This window comes from Piliocolobus tephrosceles, chromosome 1 (genome assembly GCF_002776525.5).
Source record: "Piliocolobus tephrosceles isolate RC106 chromosome 1, ASM277652v3, whole genome shotgun sequence".
NCBI lineage: Eukaryota > Metazoa > Chordata > Mammalia > Primates > Cercopithecidae > Piliocolobus > Piliocolobus tephrosceles.
Window position 1 is genome coordinate 41959231 of NC_045434.1, and position 26695 is coordinate 41985925.

The 26695-nt window shown below is 38.1% G+C and overlaps 1 protein-coding gene and 1 long non-coding RNA gene across 3 annotated transcripts; one reads left to right on the plus strand and one right to left on the minus strand.

The window, feature by feature from the left end:
* The first annotated feature begins 386 nt into the window (after positions 1–386).
* LOC111536927 lies at positions 387–7919 on the plus strand. The gene is made up of 3 exons (XR_002729859.2): positions 387–2543; positions 3444–3591; positions 7277–7919. It is a non-coding gene; the product is annotated as an uncharacterized LOC111536927 (long non-coding RNA).
* IVNS1ABP (influenza virus NS1A binding protein) lies at positions 4275–26482 on the minus strand. Of its 2 annotated transcripts, none has more exons than XM_026448052.2 (15): positions 26463–26482; positions 19162–19389; positions 17483–17611; positions 17102–17271; positions 16900–16975; positions 15643–15816; positions 15215–15340; positions 13735–13842; positions 9391–9520; positions 8914–9138; positions 8355–8476; positions 8135–8261; positions 7917–8048; positions 7614–7787; positions 4275–6169 (listed from the first exon to the last, which is right to left on the minus strand). In XM_026448052.2, the coding sequence occupies exons 3-15, from the start codon at positions 17591–17593 to the stop codon at positions 5916–5918; spliced, it is 1929 nt and encodes a 642-aa protein (XP_026303837.1). In that variant the 5' UTR covers positions 17594–17611; positions 19162–19389; positions 26463–26482; the 3' UTR covers positions 4275–5915. The 2 variants fall into 2 exon arrangements, with proteins under 2 accessions (XP_026303837.1, XP_023059202.1); XM_023203434.2 differs by lacking the exon at positions 26463–26482 and adding an exon at positions 25002–25391.
* Between the last annotated feature and the right edge of the window lie 213 nt (positions 26483–26695).

Genomic DNA, 26695 nt, shown 5'->3' on the forward strand with positions numbered 1-26695 from the left:
CTGGTACCTCCTCCTCTTTTTTTTTTTGTTATCTCTTTGATATAAGTTAATCCTTTCCATAAAATTTCTTTTCAGTCCTATCACATATTTACCCTTATGTCTATTTCAGTCTTTATTTAAAAACTTTTTCAATGTTATTGAGATGTGAAGGTGTCCTTTTTTAATTTTCTAGTCTTTTTTATTTAAAATCATTTGTTTTAAAATGTTTGTTTTAGCTTTTCTTCCATTTGAAATGTCAGGTCTTGTTTTCTTTTCATAATCTTAAACTTTATTACTTTTCTATTTGTTGTCCTAATCATGTTGAGAGTTCCTTTACATTAATGGTTTGCAACTTACTTTTTTTTTTTTTTTTTTGAGGCAGAGTCTCACTCTGTCACCCAGGCTGGAGTGTAGTGGCTTGATCTCGGCTCATTGCAACCTCTGCCTCTCGAGTTCAAGCAATTCTCATACCTCAGCTTCCCAAATAGCTGGGATTACAGGCATGCACCATTACTCCTGGCTAATTTTTTCTGTATTTTTAGTAGACACGGGATCTCACCATGTTTGCCAAGCTGGTCTCGAACTCCTGACCTCAAGTTATCCACCTACTTTCGCCTCCCAAAGTGCTGGGATTACAGGCATGAGCCACCACACTTGGCCTTTGAAACTTACTTTTACAAAAGATAGTTTATTTCTCTCCTGGGAAGACCAGGGAACATCCTCTGGTTTGGCGGGTCTCCAGCTCTCTCCATATTCTGAGCCAAGGAACAGCTGGCTAAAGAATTGAAGTCTGTTGTGTGCCCACAGGGTCCTCTTGTTAAGACCTGTAATGGGCAGTTGTGACCGCACAGATTAGAACTTCACAGATGGGTTAATCCCACTTTCATATTGTGGATCTTTGTCACATGAAAGACCAGGTGACACAAGAAAGATCTGAAGCTCTATGTCCTTGATATTTTGAACATCATTTTAAGGGGGAGCAAAAGTCCTTTCATTATCAATCCAGGTTTATTTAGATGGTGTCTTGGTCAGCTTTCAGAGCCTAGGTCACGTTGTTCATATTCTTGACTTTTTGCTCCCTTAGCTAGTATGACAGGTTGGGATGAATTTTCCTCTTTCCTCAAAGGGTGGTGACTACATCCAGCCTCTCAGGATATAATACTATCCATGGCCCTTTTCTGACTTCGAGATTGGACAGGCCAGTCACACTCCTATTTATTGGGTATTTTGTTAATAAAAGTCACTCCAGTGAATAGAACTGAGCTCCATGAAGGCTGGAACTAGACTGTGTCTAGTGTCTCATAGTTGTGGTTAGTTAATATTTTTGACAAATTGACCTGCAGGCTCACCTACTTTAAAAAAAAAGACATACTTTACCTTTGCCTACCAAAGTTTGACTTGAAAGCTTCTAAGTTTGTCTGGTCTGTCAGGTGAAAAGCCACTCAGTAAAGTCAAACAGATATACCTCTTTTAGATCTTGGAATATGCCCCACAGAAATGGGTTCTTCTGGAGCCAGAGTACCTCGAGGTATTGGCTTTCCTGAGGGTTTTAGTATTAATTACATATACTTGTATTTTAAAAAATCCATCTCTATATTCACGGAATTCTTTAATATCTTTGGCTGTTGTTAAAAGCAAGAATTGGCCCCCCTGAGGGTTTGTAGACTAGTTTTGGCCTGTGACAGGAATCCTTCTTAATTCTGATCTAGCTTTGTTTATGAACTAGGTGTAGTTTGTCTCAAATTAATTCTGGATGTTGAAAACCCTGAGGACAGATTCTTGAGCAGAATTACCAATTATAAACCTGGAAGGTGAGGTGGTGGACACCCAGGTCTGAGCTACTAGCTTGGTTCAGTCTTCTTGAAGCACAAACCATTTTCAACATCCTGTTCTTTATTTCTAATGAGGTAAAATATGGACATGTTCTAGCCCTTCTTCTAAGCTTGATATTTTAAAGGTTTAGTACCACTTTGGTTAAGCTAGAAAAACAAAACTTTTTTTCCTTCGTAAGTGTAGAGTTCTGTGAGTTCTGTCAAACATGTAATCATCAAGTCAAGATACTAAAGTCACACCACCCCTAAATATTCCCTCATTTCCCTTTGTAATTAACTCCCATCCCCGTCTCAGGAGGCCATTGATGTGTTTGCCATCCCTGTAGTTTTTCCATTCCTGAATGCTATATAAATGGGGACTGTTTTTTTTTGTTTTAAGAGACAGGGTCTTGCTATGTTGCCCAAGGCTTGAGTGCAGTGGCTGTTCACAGATATTATAGCATACTACAGCCTTGAACTCCTGGGCTCAGGCAATCGTCTCACCTCAGCCTCCTGAGTAGCTGGGATTACAGGTACCTGCCACCATGCCCAGCTAATGGAGGCTTTTGAGTCTGGCTTTTCATTTGGCATGATGCTTGAGACTTACCCATAATATCAGTAGTTCATTCTTTTATTCCCAAGAAGTATTGCATTGCCATGGATGTACAAATTTATTCATTCACCAGGTGGAAGGCTACTTCATTGAATTCAGTTTTTGGTGTTTATGAATAAGGCTGCTATCTTCACATACAGGTTTGTGTGAATATTTTCCTTCACTTGGGTAATATGAATGGGATTGCTTTGTCACAAATTAGAAAGTGGATAGATCGTTTTTAAAACTGCCTGTGCACCTTTGCAGTTCCTCCAGCAATGTATAAGAGTTCAAGTTGCTCTGCAACCTAAGCAGAATTTGGTATATTCAGTTTCACTAAGTGTATGCCATTTTGGTTTTAATTTACGTTTTCTTAATGACTGATTTATGATAGTATCTTTCTGTGTTCTTAGTGGCATTCACTTCTTTTGCAAAGTGTTTTCAAATATTTTACCCATTTAAAAATTGTTTTAACAGATCTCATCTTATTACCTTGCTGGATATTTCAGTTCATCTCAGTAGTTTCATTACTCCAAGTTAGGTCTTTCTGTGTGTCTTTTTTTCTGGCTAAAATTATGTTACTCCCTTTGGTCATCCCGAGCAAATGTGTAGCCTCTATTCATATATGCCTGTTAAAGGCATTACACACAGATCCAGCATAATGATTTGAGTTTTGCTTCTCACCTTTGTTCAATCCCCAGTAAGATGTGGAGCTATTAATAAAGTTGAGTATTTTATTGGCCAAGATTATTGGTGCTCATAGGTTGAAGAACCCAGGACATTCACATGAGTTTGTATGTTCCTCTTTATAAACTCTATTTGTTGTTCAAAATGTCATTAATACTCGAGACACTTGCAGTTTTATTATGAAGGATATCTGCAATTCATAGCAATTACTCCTTTTTAACCTGGAGACACTAATTTAACTTAATAAAACCTGTTTATAGGACCAAATTTGTAGCTCAGCGTTACCAAGGATTTAAGGATTCATATATGAGTGTTTTTCTTTCTCCCTTACACCTAATTAACCTTGTATTTTGTCTCACTTGCTGACTCTTCAGATCTTTGCAACAAAAAGCAGCTGCGTGTAAATTACGACCGCAACTGAGTTTCGCGTGAATCATTCACTCCTCTGAAGGCAACGCTGCAGTTACAGAAATGTCCTACTGGGGCTCCTCCTTTGCCTTCTTCAATTTTAAGAATTCTGAGGTGAGGAGAGGTAATAAGGTACACACCTAATTTGTTAATTAAGCAAGGATTCTAGTGATATATCACATACCCAAATCCTGGATTTTCCCTAAAATATGATTATATATTGGGAATTTGAAAACACGCTGAGCAGTGGTAAAGTACATGACACACTAGAAGCCAAAAATCAGAACCCTACATTTAAAGTTCATAATAAAAGATCCATGCCTGAGTATAACCAATAATATTTAGTTAATTTTAGATATTTTATAGTTTTGCTACTTTTAGGAGATTTAGAGTGTTTTATTAAAATTGACCAGAAGTGTAGTATTACCATGGTATTACCATATTATTTTGAAACTATTCAAAAATTCCTACTGGTTAAAAAGTTTTTTTTTTTTTTTTTTAATTGTGCTGAGGCTATGCCATTTTCTCCCTCTCTGAAGAAAGGATGTACCTTTAAGATATGGATTAACAGTAACAAATGGCCATTGAGTACTGCTTTTTCTTTTTTTCATTTACGGAAACTTCTCATCTTCACGAAGACTGGCTACAACAGCTTCTTAAAAAAGATACTTTTTGGCCACCAAACTACCTCTTTGGCATGCAAAGTAATGCAGGAAAACTTTGACCCAAAGTATTTGCATATATTATTTGCATTAAGCATGTCACTTATGAAATGAGAAGTGATCTCAAGGCTTTTAGGCTGAATCCTCAACTAAAATTTTATTTCCTTGTGCTGAATAGAACACATACAGATCCATATTAAAAACAGTCATCATATTAGGCAAATTCAATCTGTCAATGTAGTTTTAGTCCAGAACCAAACCAGTAATAGTTAGGAATTACAGAGTTACCAACCAAACTGATTTCCTTTCCTGGTGGTTCTTTGTGTAACAGATGAGAGAAATAAAGTGGCAGAGTACCAGTGAACATTTAGAGAAAATACCTAATTATTTTCTTCCTAACCCAAGTTAGCCACTGAATAGTCATCTCAGAATAGTCATCACTGAATAGTCATCTCATCCCAGTTGGCCCATTAGGTTCCTTTGTGCCTCATCTTCTGTGAGAAAAAAAAACCTTATATCATTCCTTATTTCAGATGTAAGATGCCGGGTGAGTTATTTCCCCCAAATTTCTTAAGCTCATTACTGGAAAAAAATTTCTCAAAACTTTTAGTAATGAATGAGTATACAAGCAGCAATTGGATATTAATCCCATGGTGCAAGGATTTCCTGCAAAGTACCTTTAATGTGTTTGCATCAGCAGCAAGCATTAGGACATGCTATTTTGGCACCATAAGTTAGGTGTGTAGCACTACACATTACAGACCAAGTCATCCGAACCAATATTTATCCATATGAACAGATAAACTGAACAAAAACATAGTTCTGATAAAACCTGCATTCACAACCTAATATAGTTTAAAATAATTTTTTTCACAATTGAGGGCTGCTATTTAGGATTGTTAATAAAAACAGGGATTATATAGAAGATAAAACACCATTTTTTACTGCTATATGTCTTGCTATATAAAACCCTCAACAAGTCAAAATATTTAAAACCAGTGTTTCAAATACCAAAAATCACAGCTATGTTACTGTTCAGTAACTCCACTCAAATAAATGTTTGTTAGTACTGCATTCTTGAAGGAAAAAAACTGCAGCTGAGGCAAGAGCTCTGAAGTTTGCACTCAGAGAATTTAAAAGACCCCTACTCTGCAAACTTGAAGACTGCCACTCTGCTTCAATAACTCCAACCTGCCACATTTTACTTCAATAGGTAAAGCACTCTGCTGAGAATATAAAAAGTTATAAAAAGGCAATCATAAAAGATTAAATATTGGTAGGCATGTCAGCTTCCTTTTAATAAAAACAAAAATAGTCAATGTCATCTATTTAAATAAGTATCCTTTGTTATAGAGTGTTCCAGTTATTGAAAAAGGGCCCTTAAAAAACCCAACTGTCTACATTTTTAAACCCTGTCCCTCTTACCCCATAATACACATTTGAGGGAAGAGTCATTTAATGTGCAAATTGGCAAAACAAATGTGGAGGAGAGGGGACTTCTTGAAATGATGTGCCCAATCAATTCTCGGTTTATTCTTTTCCAAAAAGTAAAATAACCAAAGTCTTAAAAATACACAAAACAGACCTTCATCTTTGCATTCCTTTCCAAATAAACACAAAAAGTATGTACAGCATGTTTAATAATATGCAATATGCAAAAGCTTTGTGTTGCTGTTAGCAACATCTATACCCACCCACCCTCCTTATTCACAAGTGTACCTCTACTAAACACAATTACATCACTAAGCCTGTTAGTTTGAGAGGGTCTTAAATTTGTTAAAACTGGAAAATCTTCGTATAGGGGCTCCATTCATTTGACTCAAGGTTGTAGACTTCCACCGTATTCAGAAATTCATTGCCATCGAATCCTCCCACTGCATAAATGGTGTTCCCTACAGTTGCAATCCCAGCATTGCTCCTTGGTGAAGTCATATTTCCCATCATCTTCCATTCATTTCTAGTTGGATCATACATTTCCACACAACTGATGGCATGAGAACCATCAAAGCCACCACATACAAACAGTTTTCCTAAAAGAGAAATGACATGGGGTAAATCCAGAGACTAAAGTATAATAAGGTAAAACTCCCCTAAATCTGTCTTTTGCTTAAAAATCAGTGGTTTTTAAAATAGAATTGCCTGTTCATTCTGTCAAAAAGAATTTATTAAATGCTACTAATATGGCAAATACTCTCTAAGAGCTGGGAATCAAATCAATAAAAAAACCATTTCCACATGGAACTTAGGCAACTTAAAAGGGGAAGGGAGAGGAAGCAGTAGCAGCATCTAAATAAAGTACAATTTTCACAAAAACTCTGTGGTAGTTACTACTATTATTTCAAAGAAGAAGAAAAGCAGGAAGAAGCTGGTCAATTATCCTACAGATGCAGCTACTAAGTAGCAAACCAGAATAGTTCTGTGCACTGGACTTTATATCAGCCCAATGTACAGAATTAAGACTCAGAAGAGATTATAGGAAAGCAGAAAAATATTTTAGGGCTTTCCAACTGTATAAAATGATTTTGGGGCCAGGTGCGGTAGCTCATGCCTATAATCCCAATACTGTGAGAGCCCAAGGTGGGAGGACTGCATGAGCCCAGGGGTTCAAGACCAGCCTGGGCAACACAGTGAGACTATGTCTCAATTAAAAAGAAAAATAGAATGATTGTGGTACAGAAATTTCTTCTGGAAACAGAGTTATTATGACTATTTTCAAATAGATAAAATGTTAGCAATAAATACTCTGTAGCTTAGAAAAAATTTTATTACTGATTCTCAAATTCATTATTTTTTCATTTGACTATCACTTAACCAGCTTGCATTCTATGTATCTGTAAACCACACTGACAAAGCTCTAGGCCAGTAGGCTGTGTCTACCCTTAAGCTTTCACCAGTTGAGCCGTAAGCCTACTAAAATTCAGCCTGGTACCAAAAACAATGCTAACTTTTAAATTATGATTATATAATAGACATTAAATAAAAGTCAATAAAATGGATGTGGAAAGAAAGCTATGTCTACATTTAAAAAGTTTAATACTTTGGAAACTTGTTAAAATAGTCTAAAGGTTATATTTCCAATTAGGTATGGAGTAGACAGTTGGAAAAGACTAGGGATTTGCATTTACTTTGTTTTGCAGATCAGATTCTTTAAATTCTGGCTCTCTGGAAAACTCAAAATCCAAGATGATGCATTATGGATATGTTTTATAGAAGAAAATGACTTGGAAATTCACTCAGTGCACCCATCAAAAGACTGGCTAATTAATTTAAGTTATATATCAAGTATTATAAGTCTTTGATTAGCAAATGTATTTCTAAAGGACGAATCACCCTAATCTCCATTGCATCACCAGAGATGACTGCTTCTGAATTTTTAACTGTACAACTATAGTTATCATTGACCTTTTCTCTCAGAGTTTTAGAACAAAGTCTTGCCACTATCTACTCTTCACTTCTCCAAATCCCAACACTCACCATTAAGAACAGCCACTCCAGCTCCTCGTCTAGCCACATTCATGGGTGCAATTAAAGTCCAGGTGTTATTTTCAGGATTGTATCGTTCTACTGTGTTCAGACAATTCCAAGATTCTGCACCTCCGATTATGTACAAATAACCACCAAGCTCACAGACTGCAGACTGGTGTCTCCCTACAAGAAAAGTCAAGTCAAGATTATTGCTACATCTCCCAGACTTTAAGTGTGTACTACACATACTGTTAATTTAAAGGTCTTAAAAAAAAAAAAAAAGAAAAAGAAAAAGGAAAAAAATCAACTTACGAATGTTAAGAGGAGCACAGCTCGTCCACAACTTTGTTACAGGATCAAATACATCACAATTTTTCAGTCCTTTTTGACCATATGGATCAGAGCCACCAACGATGTATAATTTTCCATCCAGAGCACACACTCCTATGTAAGTATAAAATAAAGTTATATATTGATAATTTAATTATCACATTTAAATACTGGATATCTCAGGAGAAAATTATTATTACCTGCATTACAACGGTTAGTTCTCAATTCTGGAACAGGAATCCAGTCATCTATGTTTGAATCATACATCTCTCCACAACTCAGGTCATCTGAATGGCCATTTGATCCACCTACCACATACAGCTGGCCCTATGCCAAAAGTGAGAGATGAGAATTTCCAACATCCTGAAGTTATGAGGAAAAAGCTAAATATAGGTTGCTCCTGCAACATAATGCGCTTACCATGAGTACAGCCATTTGAAATCGGGCTCTTGGTGTTCTCATGGGAGCAAGAAAGGACCAATGATCTGTATGTGGATCATAGCATTCGACTGTTCGAAGACATTCCTCTCTGTTATAGCCACCTGGTAAAAAAATAAAACCATATAGACTTATGTTTAAAGTATTAAACTGGGCCATCGTTTCTAGTCCTGTAAGTTTAAGAAATCTGCACAATGAGAAAAAATATTAAAACTTTTTAAGGATGCCTTAGTTGATCTTTTAAGTTAAGTGCTTGTAATAGCTAAAAAAATAACATTATCAGTATAAGTAAACTGCTTAAGTCTTGGCTTGAAAATTAGAAAAATTGAGCCACGACATAATTTTTTTTAAAATTAGAGACAGACATTGAACTGAAGGTTAACCATATTCAATAGTATTGTTATTTCCCTGTCTTGTTGGATTGCCATGAAAGATAGCATATTAAACCCTCTTTTTGAAAGTTTGCATGTCACAAAAATGCCCATCTACATGCTTAGCCAGTTGACTGCTTCTGTTATGTCACTCATCCTTCTGTTCTTACCTGCAGCTATGAGTTTGCCATTCATCTCTGCTGTTCCTAGACCAGATCGTGCGTACTGCATAGGAGACATGGGCTTTTCGATTAGCTCATCTTGTTGCATCTCAAAGCTTAAACTCTTACTTAGTTTTGGAGTACTTGTTGGTGAGCTCTGTGGGCTGTTTCTCCCATGAAGAAAAATGACACAGAATATACCATCCAGCACAGCCAGGCACAAGTAAGTGTTATCTGTAAGCACAAGAATTCCAGGTTTAAGATGTAATTATTACTTTTGGTTGGTGTATATGATCCTGAATTGGACTCCACAGTCTCCACATCCCAGAATAGAACAATCTGCTCTCATTTTCCAAATTTAATTGCTTCTGAGTTTTTTTCCTCGAGTAGTCAATGTAAAAGGTATTAAATTGGCAACACTCCTTCTTAAACATAGGTAAGCTGAAAACAATGCTGAAAACAATCTGGCAAGTGTCATATACTTACTTGAAGTCTTTTCTGAAGCAACGATTTTCCACTCATGCTTAGGGCTTTGTACTGTAGCATTTGGAGAAGAGAGACATCCAGTTGAACTGCTACTTATCTGCTTATGGCCATTCTCACGTGGTGGCTTTTTCTGCAAAATCAAAAGGTAGCTACAGAAACCTAGCCAAAGACCACATCTGATGTACCTTTGTTCCTGAGCTATTCCACAACACTGAGTATCCTTCACCTATATATGACATTTATAGGACACTAACTTTAACTCAAGCCAGCACTTTCCAAATGACACAAATTACTGGCATACTTCCACCTCCACTTAATGATGAGACAACTACACCTACACAATTAGCCTAGGTAAGAAAAAGCTCAATTTTAACAATTTGAAAAACATGTTGCAAATCAAGACCTCAATAGAAGAAAGAAAAAAATCAATCTATAATTGATATAAGCTCACAGATTTTTATATTAAGTAGAGAATCTTCTAAAAGAATGTTGTAAATTTAAAATAGTATGAATTAACAGAGAATACATTTAACCCACTATTTTCATGAAACTGTCAAACCTAACTAAATCATATGTACAGGTATCCTTCATACAATGCCAGCAAAACGTATAAGCAGACAGATTCATCCAGTTTCTCTGAAAGTACTTTACAGGAAAAAAGTGGCAATTACAAGAAACACTTAAAAGAATATTTCTTTAGTTATTATAGAGTGGTTTTCTAGACAAAATTACATCAAAACACAAACAGTAATCAGAAATGAAACATTACTAAAAACAACCAAATATTCACAAAAGTAGAATATACAGGAACACGAAAGAGGGAGAAATGAACAAAGCTGCCAATATCCAAATGACTGTAAGAGAACTACTTTACACATGTGTTCTCATGTATGAGTTTTCCTTCATGGTTTCCTTCCAATTACTTTAGCCTTTGCCACTTCCAAAGGATATGATCTTTTGGAATTGGAAGAGTAAAGACTACTCTGAGAGGAACTGCCAAATGAACAGGTAGCACCTTCAGCTCCTGGCCTAGTTTTGCTCATCCCACTTTTGCTGGTCCAGACGGCCAGACCACAAGGATAGGTAAAATTTCTAATGGAAATTTCTGTTGCTAGTGGAAGCAAAAAGCCACATAACAAGTAATAGAGAAAAAGATTTTGGTAGCTACTTGAAGCTGTAAGAAAAAGCTATATCAAAAGTTAGGCCTGAGTGTGGTTACAACATACATAGGCTATTTTGAGAAAAGGCAGGGAATATATCATTATCAATGGTTATCATTAAATTCCACTTAGATGTTTATTATGTACCTAGGTATTACTAGATACTTTATTTACATCATCTTTTTTAGTCCAGTGAGGGTGATATTATCTACTCATTTTATAGATAAAAATATTGAAACTCAAGAAGATACACATTGCCCAAGGCAATACAGCTAAAAGAAAGACTAGGACTTTTGAAGATAAACCCCACCCTTTTTATACTATGACAAGTTACGTCATAGTATGAAACAGATTTACACTATGACAGGCTGTTTTCCAGTTTTTCACTGTTACTAAAGTTGTGAATGCATCTGTTCATATCACTTTTATACTGTGAATATTAAGAATAAAAAATAAGGTTAGACTTATCTAACCTTATCTATTATTACGAATTACAAAGTACATAAAACCTCATCCCAACCTATGGGAAGAAGGGATCCAAATATCACAAATGGATGATGCTTACATTGAGGCTGTATTGGGTTAAGAAAATTCTTCTAATATACAAACTATAATTAAGAGAAAATGACTGTGGAAGAGAAAGGCCCTATAGCAATGCCTCATAACAATGCCTAATAACAAACATAATATAGAAATGCTGGTTAAATCCTTTATATGTAAAGGATATATCCCTAAACCTTATTTTACATGACCTCCCAGAGGATTTGACAGTGTACAGTTTAGTCCTCCTTCAAATTTTCTTCTCCTACTTAGGCAGCTTTTACAACATGATTAGATTCTTATTGTCCCGTAACTTCTAATGGCTTCTTCTCTATGTTCTTTTTCTTTTCTTGAAGTCTAACATGGGTCCCTCTCATCCTCTTCAATTCATGATCTCTATTCATGGCATCACATTCTAATGAGTCACACATGTCAGAATCCCACTTACTCTCAAATTCTTCCTTTTCCCTCATCTTGCTAAACAATGCGCGGTGGCTCAAGCCTGTAATCCCAGCACTTTGGGAGGCCGAGACGGGCAGATCACGAGGTCAGGAGATCGAGACCATCCTGGCTAACACGGTGAAACCCCGTCTCTACTAAAAAATACAAAAAACTAGCCGGACGAGGTGGTGGCGCCTGTAGTCCCAGCTACCCGGGAGGCTGAGGCAGGAGAATGGCATGAACCCGGGAGGCGGAGCTTGCAGTGAGCTGAGATCCGGCCACAGCACTCCAGCCTCGGCCACAGAGCTAGACTCCGTCTCAAAAAAAAAAAAAAAAAAAAAAAATCACTAAGGCCTGGTAAGTCAACCTTTGTTAATATAAATGTCTACTTATAGACATACATAAAAAAATCTATCCTTTCTCCTTCATACCCCTAGATTAAGCCCTCATCGTTTTTTTAAAACCTGAACTACTACTGGCAATAGTCTATAAACTGGGCTCAAACTTTTATTGATCTTCTGCATCTGGTTATAAAAACAGGAAGGGTCCAACGCAACAATTTTAGAAAATAAAAAACCAGAAATCAGTTGGGATCCCAGCCCAGAGACTGCCACCTAATAGACTGTTCCCCAGTTTTTCACTATTACTAAAGTTGTGAATGCATAACTTTCATATCACTGTAGTCTTACCTAAGGCTTCCCAGTGCCTATAGGATAAAGTATAAGCCCCATTCAGGAAGGATTTACCTACTTTCCCAGTCTTATGACCTGCAGTTCCAAGAGTATCATCCTTGCAGATACTCTTGGCTATCTGACATTTCTCCCTTTATCTGCTATGCAGACTCCTCTAAATCCTAAGAATGCTCAAAAGTTACCTCTTGTGTGAAATATCCCTGGCTTCTCTCCTGTCTCATTGTGTCCTCCCCTTTAGGCCTTTCATAGCTACCTCTTATAAGCCTGTATTGTTTTGCCCACTCTTAGAAGGTCCTACAAGCAGAAACTGTCTCTTAGACACATTTTTGTGTTGCCATACCGAACACTATGGCCTGCCATTTATTGAGCACTCAACCTCTCTGCATGTTAAAAACGTACTTTTAAAATGTTAACTCGAAATGTTTAGAGTTAAGGGGGAAAATATCCTCAATATATTCAAAATGTACAAACATAAGTTCTCAACTAATTCAAATTCCAAAACTTTTAGAAAATAAAGATAGTCACCCACTATTGCCACAGGACACCAGAGAGCTAACACCTGATAATTTGTAACCATATAGGCTACTACTAAGTCTACCACTTACCCTCTGATTTTTAAAGAAAAGCATTCCTCAGTCTGGGTTGAGTCAACTACTTTATAGCTTGTCCCTCAAAAACGTAATTTGAGCTAAAGGCCAAATAAAAAGAGGCAAGAGAAAGGCTGACAGGATGCTAGAAACCTTCTCTTCTTGACTTGGGTAGTGCTTACACTGGTAGGTTCACTGTGTGGCAATTATGACTTGTGTACTTTTCTGTATTTGTCCATAAACTTAAAAAGTTTAGACCTGAGAAGTTTGTTCTCTAGTAATTGTTGATAATGTGTCTGAATAATTATGTGTTTACCCATAGGGGAAAAATGAAATTGGATTTTATAAAATGCAAAGTAACTCAATCGGCACAGTGGAACTCTACTATATTTTAATTCATTTTGGTTAAGAAACATCTAGATCAGGTTGTAACATATGATCATCAACCACTTTTAAACTTATTACATTGTATAGTCCATCTTAACTATACCATTTCTAATTTCCAGTAAGACAGCTCAGTAGTTAAGGTAACATCCAAAATTTCTTTCATAGCCATCAACAATTTAAGTCCCCCTGCCCCTTTTTTAAAAAAAACTGAGTTTATCAGTCATGCCTGCCACAAACAACCACTTTTCATAATCTTCCCAAATAATTTCTATATTGTTCCATCTTATTGGTCTTTACTATTTGTAATTCCTGCTTTATGAGAAAAAAATTTCAATAGGGTTTCCTAATTCGTTAATATCTTTTCATGTGGCAAAAATACTAACTCTAAGATATGCTTGTTTTCTCCCAAAAATGTTTCTGTCCAGTTTTACCAATGAAATTGGTCTACTTTCCTTTATTAAAGGAAAATTTAAGTATGCTATCAAATTCTCTAGTCAAATTTTAACCTGAGGTTACCTCAGACTGTGCAATGTGTACCTGCACAAACTGAATGTGGTCATCATCACTGCCAAACACCTCAGCCTGTCCATCTAGTAGGTTCCCATCAAGCAGCTTGTGATCAGCTGAGTAGTACAAGGTTTGAACCTGCAAAACAGCAACAGAACACCCATGTGGCTACGGTCACCATGGCTACTCCACTAGTATGCAGATTACACAAACGCCTCAAGGTAACCTCCAGTGTGCTTCTTGAACTTCTTGACATATTACTCTGGCAGGATCCGGAGGTAAAGAAAAATACATGTCATGGTGGTAAAAATTTAAAAAAAACAAAAACGAAAAACCAAAATCAAATACAAAATCTTCCAATACTGGCTGAAGAGTCGTTGGCTTGATTGGCTTGAAAGAAATCTTCATTTTTTTCATAGCTTCTATCATATAACAGTAAGAAAAAAAGCACTAGTACAATATATACTCTTAAATAATATACATATTTACAATAAAATACTGAATATAGTTTACACCTTTGCAGATAAGTGGTCTGGTTTGCATAAACATATTTCCTTCCTGTAAGCAATGTCAAGAAAAACAAAGAGAAAACAAATGCAAAATTTCAGGCAAGCTGTAGAGTTATCTCCATTGACAGATGCAAATATATAGCAAATGCATCTGACTTTCAAGTGGGAATCATAGAATTTAAAGATAATCTGTTAGCCCTTTTAGAACATAATGATGACAGTGTTTCTGCAGGCCTAACAGATTTGGTAAGCTCTCAAAGGAACTCTGAAAGGTTTAAGTGGAGAGAGAAACTCAAGGTTACACACTGCTCCACCTGCGTGTTTTCAATTCCCACCATTTCTCTATCAATTTTGTTTATTTTGTGTATTTTTTTTAAAAGTAGCCCAAGTTAAGTGAGTGACTATATGTATGAACAACACCATTGAAAAACACACAGCTTTAAAGACAAGAATCCTGTAAAGGAGTAAACACCATTAAATCATCATCGTTCTCTGCCCACAGCGGATTTTTCTTAGGAGAACTGGGGCAGGACTGCTGCTTCTTTACGTGTCAATACACTTGAGGTTTCTTCTTGTTTCTTCAGTCTTGGGTATCCTAGTTTTGTTAATAAACCTATGGGGAGATAAATCAATGGGGAGGAACAACCATTAGAAGCTTTTACCTACTTGTCAAATTTAAAGCAAAAACCTGTGAAGAAAAATTAAGAATCTACAGAAAATTTCAGTACCACTTCCCATTTCTAAAGCAAATTACAAGCTACTTTAAAGAAAGTTAACAGCACATAATAAGCAAAGAAATAAAAAAAGAAAAGCAGAAGACCAAACTGAACAGTTCATTCAGCTCACCTGGACACCCCCCCTGTTTCTCAGCTTAGGGGTACCTATAGCAAAATTTAAATTCTTTAGGGTCATGGTTATAAAATAAAAGTGAAAGGGAATCCTTCATGTTATAGCAAAATAATTTTTAAAAGTGGTTGAATCCCATTTACTTTAAAACTAACCTCTTCCATCAGCTCTTCCAGACTGTCTCCATTCTCCCAGATGCTACGCTGCACCCAGTTGATTACCTTTGTATACAATTTGCCATTGCTGGGCAAGCAAACATTATCTTCAAGCATTACCTCCAACTAGAATTGGAAAAAACAATGACACGGATCATTGTTGGGCTTCTAGTTCTCAGCTTAATTCCCAATTTCGTAACAAAGTTGTCATAGATGCACAATTCATTCCATACATTTACTCTAATTTGTAAGGAACCAGTTTATCAAAAACAAAGTAAACTGGTAGGTAGAAACTCATTACGCTGCTAAGAATAACAGTAATTTCGATGTATCATTTCATAATCATTACTCACTTGCTTGAAACACAGACCAAGATTCCGTGCCTGGAACTAGATAGTATACATCTGTTTATAGAGTTCACTCCTTACCTTTAGCCTTGGAAGCTTAAGAAACTCCTCCTCTTCCGAAATTTGTAACAAATGCTCCTGAATATAAGCATCAACTTTATTCAACAAACGGGAGTCTCCCATACAACTTGCAAAATTTCGGTAAGAGATGCAGCTGGTAACATCCATTCTTGATAGTAAATAATCACCACAAACCTTGGAAAAGAAATATATGAGTGCCAACACTTACATATCTTTTATTCAACAAATATTTAATGTTCAGTGTGGTAAACACTATATGAAGATACAAAGATGAAGCAAAAATCACTGTCTTAATACAACAAATGTAACAGTGGTAATAACATGTATACAAATGATAAACATCAAATTATGCTATACAGATATGTAAGTTTTAGTTTAAGGAGAGATGCAACAAATTGAAATGCTATGTAAGTTCACATAAGTATTTTCAAGTAGAATAATTTGGTAAGGCTTCATGAAACAATATCTGAACTGGGCTCTACAGGAGAGATGATGTTGATATTGAATGCATACAGAAGTAGAGAAGATGCTGCAAACAATTTAATTTGGTTGGAGAAAAGATAACTAGGAAATAGTTTTGGAAAAACAGCAACTATATTAGGGAAAATCTAGAATACTAAATTCGGGGATAAGTGCTGTAAATTAAGGAAGGATTTTTGAGCAAAGGAGTGATATTAGAAGAAGGGCTAGCAAATCAAACTTTTTCTTAAAGGGCCAGATAGTAAAAGCATTTTAGGCTTGTAGGCCATACTGTTTGTCACAACTGCTCAATTCCATCATTGTAGCTGGAAAGCAGCCTAGACCATATGTAAATGAACACACATGGTTGTGTTGGAATAAAACTTTATAAAAATAGGCAGCTGGCCGGTAGGCCTTAAGTTTACTGACCCCTATACATTAGGGGATTTGAATTCTAGAAGGAATACTTTTAGAGAGCACAGGAAGTTTAGGAGAACACAGCATTGAGGACATAAGTTATGTGATTAACTCTTAAGAAAAACATTTATTTTAATTCATGCTATCAAAGGCTGACATAGCCACCCTACCAGAGAAGACTGCTGAAAGGGTAAGACTTTAGCCCAAGTTATCTGAGAAGTGTGATAGCCAAACAGTTAAAATAACATATTGACTATTCTGAGGGAAAAAAGGGACATTTTGAATTCCTTGAGACTAACAAGATGTTTCATGACAAATTCAGCATTGCGATCACACAAAATAAGACTCCATAAGTGATTTTATTTACTTCTGATACTCTACCTGCTTTACTCGATCCATCTTCAGCTTTTTTGCTGCAGAATAAACATCTTTTACCAATTCCTTATCTGCTTTCAACCTATTAAAAAAAAAGTTATTTATGATACCAAAGCCTTAAAACACACTTAATTTAAATATATGTAGCAAGACTTGGAATTTTCTGAAGATATTCCCTAATTATATGGTTTACTTCAAATGTACTTACTGAGCAGTGTAGGCATAATTCAACAAGACTTCAACAGCTTCTGGATTGAGATCATCAAATTTAACATGAGAAATTCCATGAGGATCACTATCACTATTAAAGATTTCAAATAAATAGGGACTGCAGCAAGCTAGCACTGCTCTGTGTGCTAACATTTCATGGCCACAGACCTGAAATTATGAAGAATTATAATTATAAGTAGTGTGGATTATGTGCTTCTCTAGCTAATTACGACATCAGATTCCTTTATCTTACATTTCTCAGTATTCTTTTAAAAAATCATTTCATTAAATGCCTATGTAAAAGAAAATAAGCAAATCTAAGAAATTATGGCTTTTAGTAATAAAAAATTCTATAAATTTTGAATTAAGTTTTAAATACCTGAAGTCGAACATCACAGAACTGGCCACTTTTCCTCAGGGCATTTAATTTGGCAACAGAAGACTCAATAAAATTTTCATCCTCAAACATCAAATATCCATTGGGAATCATTTTTCCGTATAAATTTGGCTAAATGGAAAGAAAGCCAAGTTATTTTACTTGCAAATAATGGTTTTAAAAATATAATGCTAAAGAGTAATACAGTCTCTTTATTCTTAAATTCCATCCTATAAACGATACATAAAAATTTCATCACACAAAAACTTAGCTGAAACAACACCTGTGCTGAATGTCCAAGTCTTTGTTCCCTAATACTTTGGTCATAAGACTTTCAAAAGATTCAAACAGTAGCAGCTATCTCAACAATTTTGGCTGGGTTCCCATGCCTATTAAGCAAATTGATTCTGAAGGGAAGGAAATGAAACTCCATCCCGCCCAAACCCATATTAACAAGTAACCTAAAAGCCTGAAAGGGTGAAATAGCCAGTACATATAGGTTTCCTTGGATTTGGGCTCCTGTCATTCCTTTACCCACAAATGAGAAAAACTGTTATTTATCCTAATCCTACCCCTTTTCAGTTTCCTTAAAGGGCCCCCAATTTGCTCCTAGTCTTCAAAATTATATACAGTCAAGAGTTATATACAGAAAATTGCCTAATTTCTTCCTCCCTTGCCATATACACAAACTTAAAAAGTCTGATTAGTCTTGTCACTGTATCTACAAAATGATTTTTATAAATGTTTTGAAACATAAGTGATTAAAAATGAACTTATATTCTGTTCCTTTCATATATTCTAAATCATTTATCTCATCAGATTATATAAATATAAATGGGAACTTAAAACTTTTTTGCATTTTACCATTACCTATAAACAACTGACTAATGACTACACAAAATGCATAATTAAAAAACAGTAATAGGCCAGGCGCTATGGCTCACACCTGTAATCCCAGCACTTTGGGAGGCCGAAACGGTGGATCATTTGAGGTCAGGAGTTCAAGACCAGCCTGGCCAACATGGTGAAATCCTGTCTCTACTAAAAATACAAAATTTAGCCAGGAGTGGTGGTGGGTGCCTGTAATCCCAGTTACTTGTGGGGGCTGAGGCAGGAGAATCGCTTGAACCCAGGAGGCAAATGTTGCAGTGAGCTGAGATCGTGCCACTGCACTCCAGCGTGGGCAACAGAGAGACTCCATCTCAAAAAATAAAATAAAGAACAGTAATAGGGAGGCCAAGGCAAGAAGATTGCTTGAGCCCAGGGGTTTGAGACCAGGCTGGGAAACACAGTGAAACCTTCTCTCTACAGAAAATGTAAAAATTAGCCAGTCATGGTGGTGGCGCACACCTGTAGTCTCAGTTACTAGGAAAGCTGAGTCAGGAGAATCACTTGAGCCCAGCAGTTCCAGGCTGCAATGAGCTATGATCCCACCACTGCACTCCAGCCTGGGCAACAGAGTGAGACCCTATCTCTCTAAAAAAAAAAAAAAAGGCAGTAAGAAATTTTACTTTGAAGTCAAAATATAGAAAAGAAAAATATGAAAATGTTTTTTATACTCAAATGATTACTGACTTCTCTGCCTTTAAAAAAAAAGTATGAAAGGTTTACTGTACTCGACATATCGTCTTCAGAAAATCAATGTGTCTTAATACTGGACTAGGCAGAGAACATTCACTTACCTACTCTCTTGGTGGCAAATGTATTTCTGGGAACTCTTAAGTAATCCAAGGACAAAGGAGTGTTAAAAGGCGCACTTCGTCAGGGTATGAAGACAGGTGGTTGAAGTGAAGGCAGATGTGTCTTAAGCTCTAATGGTGATTCCAAAACTATCAGGCTTGAAAATGATGTAATCAAGTCCTTAAAAGCTATAGACACGAATTTCTTCTGTGATAATGGTGCATCATAATCTATAACAATGATAAATTTAAGTTATTCAGAATGATCAAAGACTCATTGATCTAGGTAGAGCAGATCATGTAAAACAAGTCCTGATCTTCAAGAGATTTGGGCTAAATGGCAAAAATATTCCCATTACATAAAAAAAGAACACAAAAGCAATTCCACATAAACATTTTTCATTTAAGTTGTAACAACCCAAGTGATCTAAAAAAAAAAAAAGCCGGTCCTTTCCCAAAGACTGGGGACTAATGATGTGTTTATGAGAAATATAAAAGCACAAGACTTACAGAACAAATGTCAATACTGTTTAACTCTAATATTCTTTACTATTAATTTCCAACTAATATGCCAACATGCGATCTGTTTTGAGCCAGCAAGCAACCTTAGGCATTATTCCCAAGCATATATACTATGTTACTGTTCCCGAAAATGAACTCTGCACTTCCCAGACTCTGTTAACTTTGTTCAAGGTCTTCTCTCTACCTGGAAGGCCCTTAACCCAGCCTATGCCAGAGGAAATTTTACAGCCATGGAGCCTCTGCCAAATGCTCCCAGTTGGGAAGCAGTTTCTCCTCATGTTCCACATATAGAACCCTCTCTGAGAGGTATTTATGATCTTCCAGCTGGTCTATTTCATGCTGTATTTATATATACTTGTTTATCTTCCTTGACTCATGGGCAAAGCTTCTGTCTTGTTCATCTTTTGTATCCATCCCATCTCCTCTCTACCAGGACTAGCCTAAAAACTTGAACATAAAGATGAGTAATTTGTTAGAACAAACTAAACAGAAGGGAGAATACTGATGCCTGTGCTTTGTATGATCATTTTTCTCATATACCGTAATAAACTACCAATGGAATCATTCTGGTTCAAACCTAATCTTCAAGGTAATCAGTCCTCCTACCTATTCTCCCTCCCTTGTTTTCACATCATCAATTACTAGTGTCAAATTCAGAGGGTACTTATTTTTTAATCACCTGAACTGCTATTACACCACTATTAATTCTGGAAACCAGAACTAAGTAATAACTTACCTGAAATATGTGCAAATATATTCATTTTTATGGATATATTATCTGTCTTATACATCAATACAACAATTCTAAATCTAACAATTACGTCAAAGTGACTAATCACTTACCACAGGACTCCACTGCAGGCTGGTCCAGTTCAAATTCAACAAACCTACTATGTTTAGTTCAACATGTGTCCTAACAAGTTTCTCTGTAACAGGTTTCATTTCAAGGAAACCCAAGAATGCCAGTTCAGGTTGGGATTGTTATGAATGCTTACCCCTGCATCAAAACTGTATCACAGCATTAGGTAATATTGATTTCCTCTGCTCTACCTTTTATCTAGGTTAGTTAATTTGGCTTTTCTCAAGAAACTAGTTCTAGCAAATGTTTTCCAAATATACACAATTCTTTGTACACAGAGAGAACACACTATCCTAAAGAAACCTTCAAACATTTTCAGCCAAGACCTGGCTCAAACTAAGAAAATTTTCATATATATATGATACATACTGACATGGTCAACTCACAGGCATAGTTGGCAACTCCTAACTTCAGTTTCATAAACTGCTCTTAAAATAAGAGTAAGAGGAAGGAGTCCCCATGCAAATTGTTATATTAAAATGCATCCTCTGAAAAGCCAAAAACATTATAATATGAAGGTACTATTTTAAACTTTGACCAGTTTTATTCATTTTTTACTTGTAAACTTGATCTAACCAAAAACAAAAATGGTATCCATTAACTATATTTGACAAATTGAATGTTCTACCTAAAATTTATTTTGAAAAAAAATGGTTAAAATTACCGCAGCCCTTGGAGAAAACACTGGAGAATTTTTGGGGTGATTTGCATCAGACAAATTTGTACAATATTATTATGAGTTTATAGTAAAATGAATCCTATATTTAGTACTTGATTTTTATTTATTTTTTACTCTAATTCCATGACAGATTATTAGTACCTGATTTTTACTACATCAAGGTCATAATATGAACTTCATCTCTTTAATACCTACTGATCAGAGTACAAAGCTACCTGATTTTAAAAGCCAGCCCAAATCTAGATGACATTTAAGTTAATGCAAACTTATTTTATTTATTTATTGTCCTCATACACTATATTCCTACTTCCCACCCACCTCAAGGATCAGATCAATTTTGGAGGGGATCAGATCAATTCCTGTTGTAAACCATGTTTTTGAAAGTTCACATTTACTTTCATTAAAGTGAGCTAGGGCAAATCAAGAGTTTTAAACTCCCCAAACTGACAGGGGATCTTGTTTGGTCTATAAAACTCAAGCATGATAACTACTGGAATTTAAAAAATGGGGAAAATTGTTTTCTTTGAAAATCCAAACCAAAAGTCCAAACATCCCAGAGTCATATAAGAATATAAAACATAGAATTATTTGGTATTTAAAATACACTTTCAACTAAATCTACACCTAGGTCACTATTCTTACACACTGAAAATTAAAACAAGGATCAAATGCAATATATTCAGATAAATTCAGCATACTTCTATGGCCACTGCAGGGGATATCGAAGACTCATAAATGAGTAATTAAACTGCTTTAATAACACCCAGAAGTTCACAGCCCAGAAAGATTAGCTTAACTGAAATACAATTCAACAGGCCTTATCAAAGTTGTTAAAAAGGCACAATATGTCCTCTGCTAACATTTTTCTCTGGCTCAGTAAGAGCAAGATAAAGCCAAAGGCAATCGTTTGAGGGCAGTCAGCTCCCACCAAGTAGCCATCAACTGCAATTTTAAAGGAAAGACTTTGTAATACAAAGTAAATCAACAGATCTTTTTAAAACCAGAAGTTACAGCTTTCCAATGTAACATCTAAAACCACCATCACTCACCATCCATGTATATGAAAACTAACTGAACTCATTCATTCCATCCATGCTCATAGTTTTGTAATTCTTTCACTACAACACAAACATATTTGCACCAAACGTGAAGGCACAAACTGAAATGGAATGCTCGTATCATAACACGATAAAGGTTAACTCAGTTCTCTAACCTTGAACACTTCACGGGGCAGTCAGAAAGATAAAACAAGCTATGAAAATAGCTTGAACAGAAAGGAAAAAAGATATGATAGCAAATATATTCCAGAAATGGCAGCTATTTCAGTTTCAATAGATTGTAGATTTGCAGGATGCATATGGTGATAGTGGGCGAGGAAGTAAGACAGCCTAATTCCAAGGTTTAAACAATTCTAAGCATGGAAAGCAGATGAAGGATTTAAACAAGGAAGAATAGGGCATCCTAGCAGAAATGTTGGGGATCGTCTAGAGGAATGAGTAAAGCATGGAAACAGGGCAGTTAAGATTCTGTTTCCAGAACCCGTGCTCTTTTAAGGCAGTGAGGACTTAAGATATTTTATCTTAGATATGTGGCATCCTTATTAAAATAAATTATCAAAATTAAGATATGTGGTATCCTTATTAAAATCAGTTACCAAAAAGCATAACACAAAGTCGTTTATAGTTTGTTACATGGAGAAGGGAAGGAAAGGAAGAATTTGGTTTGAGACGTTCTAATGCTGAGGTATCTGCATGTTAATAACAAAAATATAATAGCATGATGTTAAGTATAGGTTCAGAAACATTTAGAAGATATATAACTTGTAGTTTACAAGTGTGTCTTTTCTGTTGTTCTAACAAAAACCCAGAAATCACTCTCTTACAATACTTCAATTTACACACACACACTAGAACATGACATGGTGGGAAGACCCCCAACCTTTAAGAATTCCCATTTGCAGGATTTGACTATACAATCGCACTGCTAAAAAGTGGATGAAATGACTTACTTAGAGTTACTTCATCTTAATATCAATTATTAAGATATTTCCTTAACAGGAAAACATATTTAAAAACGTATTTGCAAAACTACATTTAATTACCATCTAACAAATTCTTCAAGCAAGAAAAACAAAATCCCACCTTCCAAAACCAAGTAGCCAAAAAGACTAATTTAAAACTAAGACTAAAACCTGAAATGTTTTGTCTTGGGGGGAAGCTAGAAAATCAACTACAAATTACTGGCTATAGAAATTAGTATCTATCAGTTAACTAGAGATTTCATTTATTAGGAAAACACAGGAAAACCATTCCAGGGCTCTCTTTGGTCAGTGGCTCAAGTTCCGTTTACCTCTGGCTACCAAATTATGGACTTGATAAGTAGCCTGCCAGCTGGCATTAAATGATACTAGTCTCAATCCAATTCTAAAGTCCGTGTTTACCTCACGTCCACACTTAACAAATACAACTACTCCTTCAGTATCTTTAAGACAGAAGTGTCAGCAGGCTTTAGCCTAAAAGTAATCATCAGTATTTTGTTTTTCCTAAATCAATCACTGGTGCTAGAATTATTAAAAGAAGGCATGGCCTGTGGCAGTCTAGTCCGTGCTGTATTTTTCATCTGTTAAGAGTGGTATTAGGCTTCCAGAGTTGTCATCTATTAGTAGACAGAAGATCACAACACAATCAACGACTAGCTTGACGCCAAGGTGTTCTAACGCTCCATCACTGCAACAGACATTAAGAAACAAAAATGCGCCCTTTTGGACATCTGATTTCTTCTTGAAATGTCAGCTGCCTCAAACCAATAGATATGTCCACTACGGACTGAGGGGGCGGGAAGTAAATGTAGTTCTCAACTAGTGGTTCAAGTTACCCTAGGTTCAACCCTCAGCCTGATACCTTCCTATCATCAAGAGCTTATAATCAGAGACACTTAACCAAAAGCGTGGAGGGACAGAAAAAGAGCAAATCTTGCCACTTATTTCTTTCATAAAAAAGAAAAAGCGTCCCAGGCCTTCCTCCGCGCGCGGTCAGGCCCGCGCCCACTCCGAAGGCTGCGAAGCGAGGCCCCCAGCGCCCGCACACCCCCGCCCGGGATTGGCCAGCCCCGCAGTCACTCAGTATCCACACGTCAGGGCAGCCGCTCCCTCCCTCTTCCCGCCCCCTTCTCCCCGCGCTTGGCAAGAAAAGCGGGCAACGTGGAGCGGGAACAAAGGACCCCGCGGCCCACGGCGATCGGGGACTCCGTGCCACCCTACTCCAGGCCCGGGGCTGGCTGCCCTCCCACACGCGCCAAGTCCCGGGAGCTCTTCCAGAAGAGAATCCCACATCCCAGGCAAACCCAAGGAGAGGCGTCCGTTCCTGACAGCAAGAACGGGGAGTCCCGCGCCCTCCTTCCGGCTGGTCATCCCCTCCCGGCGGCGCCCTAATCAGGCCCCCCAAAACCCTTCGAGCAAAAAACTCTCGTTCCTCCCAGCCTGCCTCCCCCGCGCCAGTGCAGAAAAGGGGTTCGAGCCTCCGCGCTCTCCGAGGCGGCCAGCGCCCGCTCTCGGCCGCCAACGCGACTAGGCAACCATGGCAGCGCTGGAGCGCCGGCCCAGCGCGGCGCGGGCTTCACGTCCCAGAGGGCGGCGGCGGCGGCCGCTTGGGGCTGCCTCCCCTAACGAGAACACCGCTTCCGCGTCTCCTACCCTCTTCCCATCCGCCGGCGCCATCCCCTCATCTCGGATTTATAGCCGCGCCCTCTCCTTCATCTGCCGTTCGTAGAACCGGCGCGTATTACCTGGTTCATCTCTGAAGAGATGGAAACATTCATCTCTAGAGCTTCGATGGGAAGCAGGAGGAAGCGGGCGGGAATCAGCCCAACGGAAAGCGCCAGGAGGCGGCGGAAGTGGGGAGCGGTCAAGTAGGACAAGGGTCCAGTCCGTGGAGACTGAGAGGAGTGGGGAGCGCCGCCGAGAACTTGAGGGAACTCGCTCGCTCGCCGACACAGCCGCGCCGAAGCAGCAGGCGCAGAAACTGCGCTCAGCAGCTCTGAGCGACCGACCTCCACGCGTGACCGGGAGACACTGCCTCCGCCGCCGCCGCCGACCGCTCGCGCCGCACCCCCTTGCACGTCACCACGTGCGCCGTCGCCGCCAACGCCTCCCAGCCCGCTTCCGTCTCGAATCCATCTGCAAATCGCAGGCGAGCCCCATAAAGATCCCGCTCTAGGCCCCGCCCCCACCCGCGGCCCCGCCCACATCCCGCCCCGCCCTCCTCCCTCTTCGACTCGGGTTCCTTACTTCTCGGTGCAACTAGGTCAGCGCAAGGTGATCTGAGGAGATAGGCGGCGCTCGGGGGGCGCCCTCGTTATTTATCGCTCCTTTGTCCCTCCCTCCGTTCCTTGCCCCGCACCCTCACTTCGTCCAGTGCGTTGCCTGTCCCGGAACTGGTTCCCTCCAGCCGCCCTCACCTGTTCTGACTTCCCCTCGAGGCACAATAGCCTGAGAGATCAGACGTGAGAGATTAGATTGCTCAGCGTCAGACCTACTTCTAGGCAACCCCCCTAGACTGCAGCTGCTCGCCGTGGACATTAGGATCTAGCTGGGCATGAGCCCTTAACTTTGGGGTCGGGGGGGAAGTGGCGTGTGCGGGGAGGAGGCTTGCAGAGTGTGAGAAAGAAGAGAGGCACTCTCAGAAGAAGTCGAACAACTAACCCCTCATTTGACCTGGTTTGGGTGAGAAGATTGAGTCACTTGGGGAAAAAAACAATTGGAGAAGTCAGAGAAGGTATAATACTATCAGTGGTGCCACAAACACCAGTTTACTTCCAGTTTTCACCCCCCGGGTTTGTTTTGTCTGCGTGCAGCTCTCCTTTTGTTGGAGACGCTGAGTCAGTTCTCTACTGGTCTTTTCCTCTTCCGGAAAAACAAAACAGGCCTGAGAAGTGGTAGTTCCTATCCTAACCTCCTGGGGCCTTTTAGACCAGGTGCCAAATTTCATTATCCACCCCACCACCTTGCCCAGGAAAGAGATCTGTGGAAGCGAAACGTGATTTAAGCTGGGATCTGGCAGCAACTTCGTGGACTCTAAAGGGCAGGCAGTAAAGGTTTTTTGATTGAAGGTGCGGGATTTAGTGAGGTAAAATTATATCCAAATTAGAGTTTGGTAAAGGCTTCCAGGTTAATGTCCTGTTACGCTTATCCTGATTTGTGGAGGACACTTAAGCTGTCTAGGCCTAACTTTGTGTTTGATCACTCACCTTAATTTGTAGACATTCTAGGCGCTCTTTGTCAATGCCTCTTCCCGTTTTTATCTTTATTTATGCTTATGGAAGCAGGAAAAATAAATTTTGGGGGCCTTCATCTGCAATAGAAGGTTTACAACTTTTTATTCTAAAATCTTGAGGCAAGGAGACTTATTCCCCTGCCCTTTTTTTCCTCACAGATTTCTTACATGTCTCCCCCGACCCCACCACTGAGAATTCAATTGTAG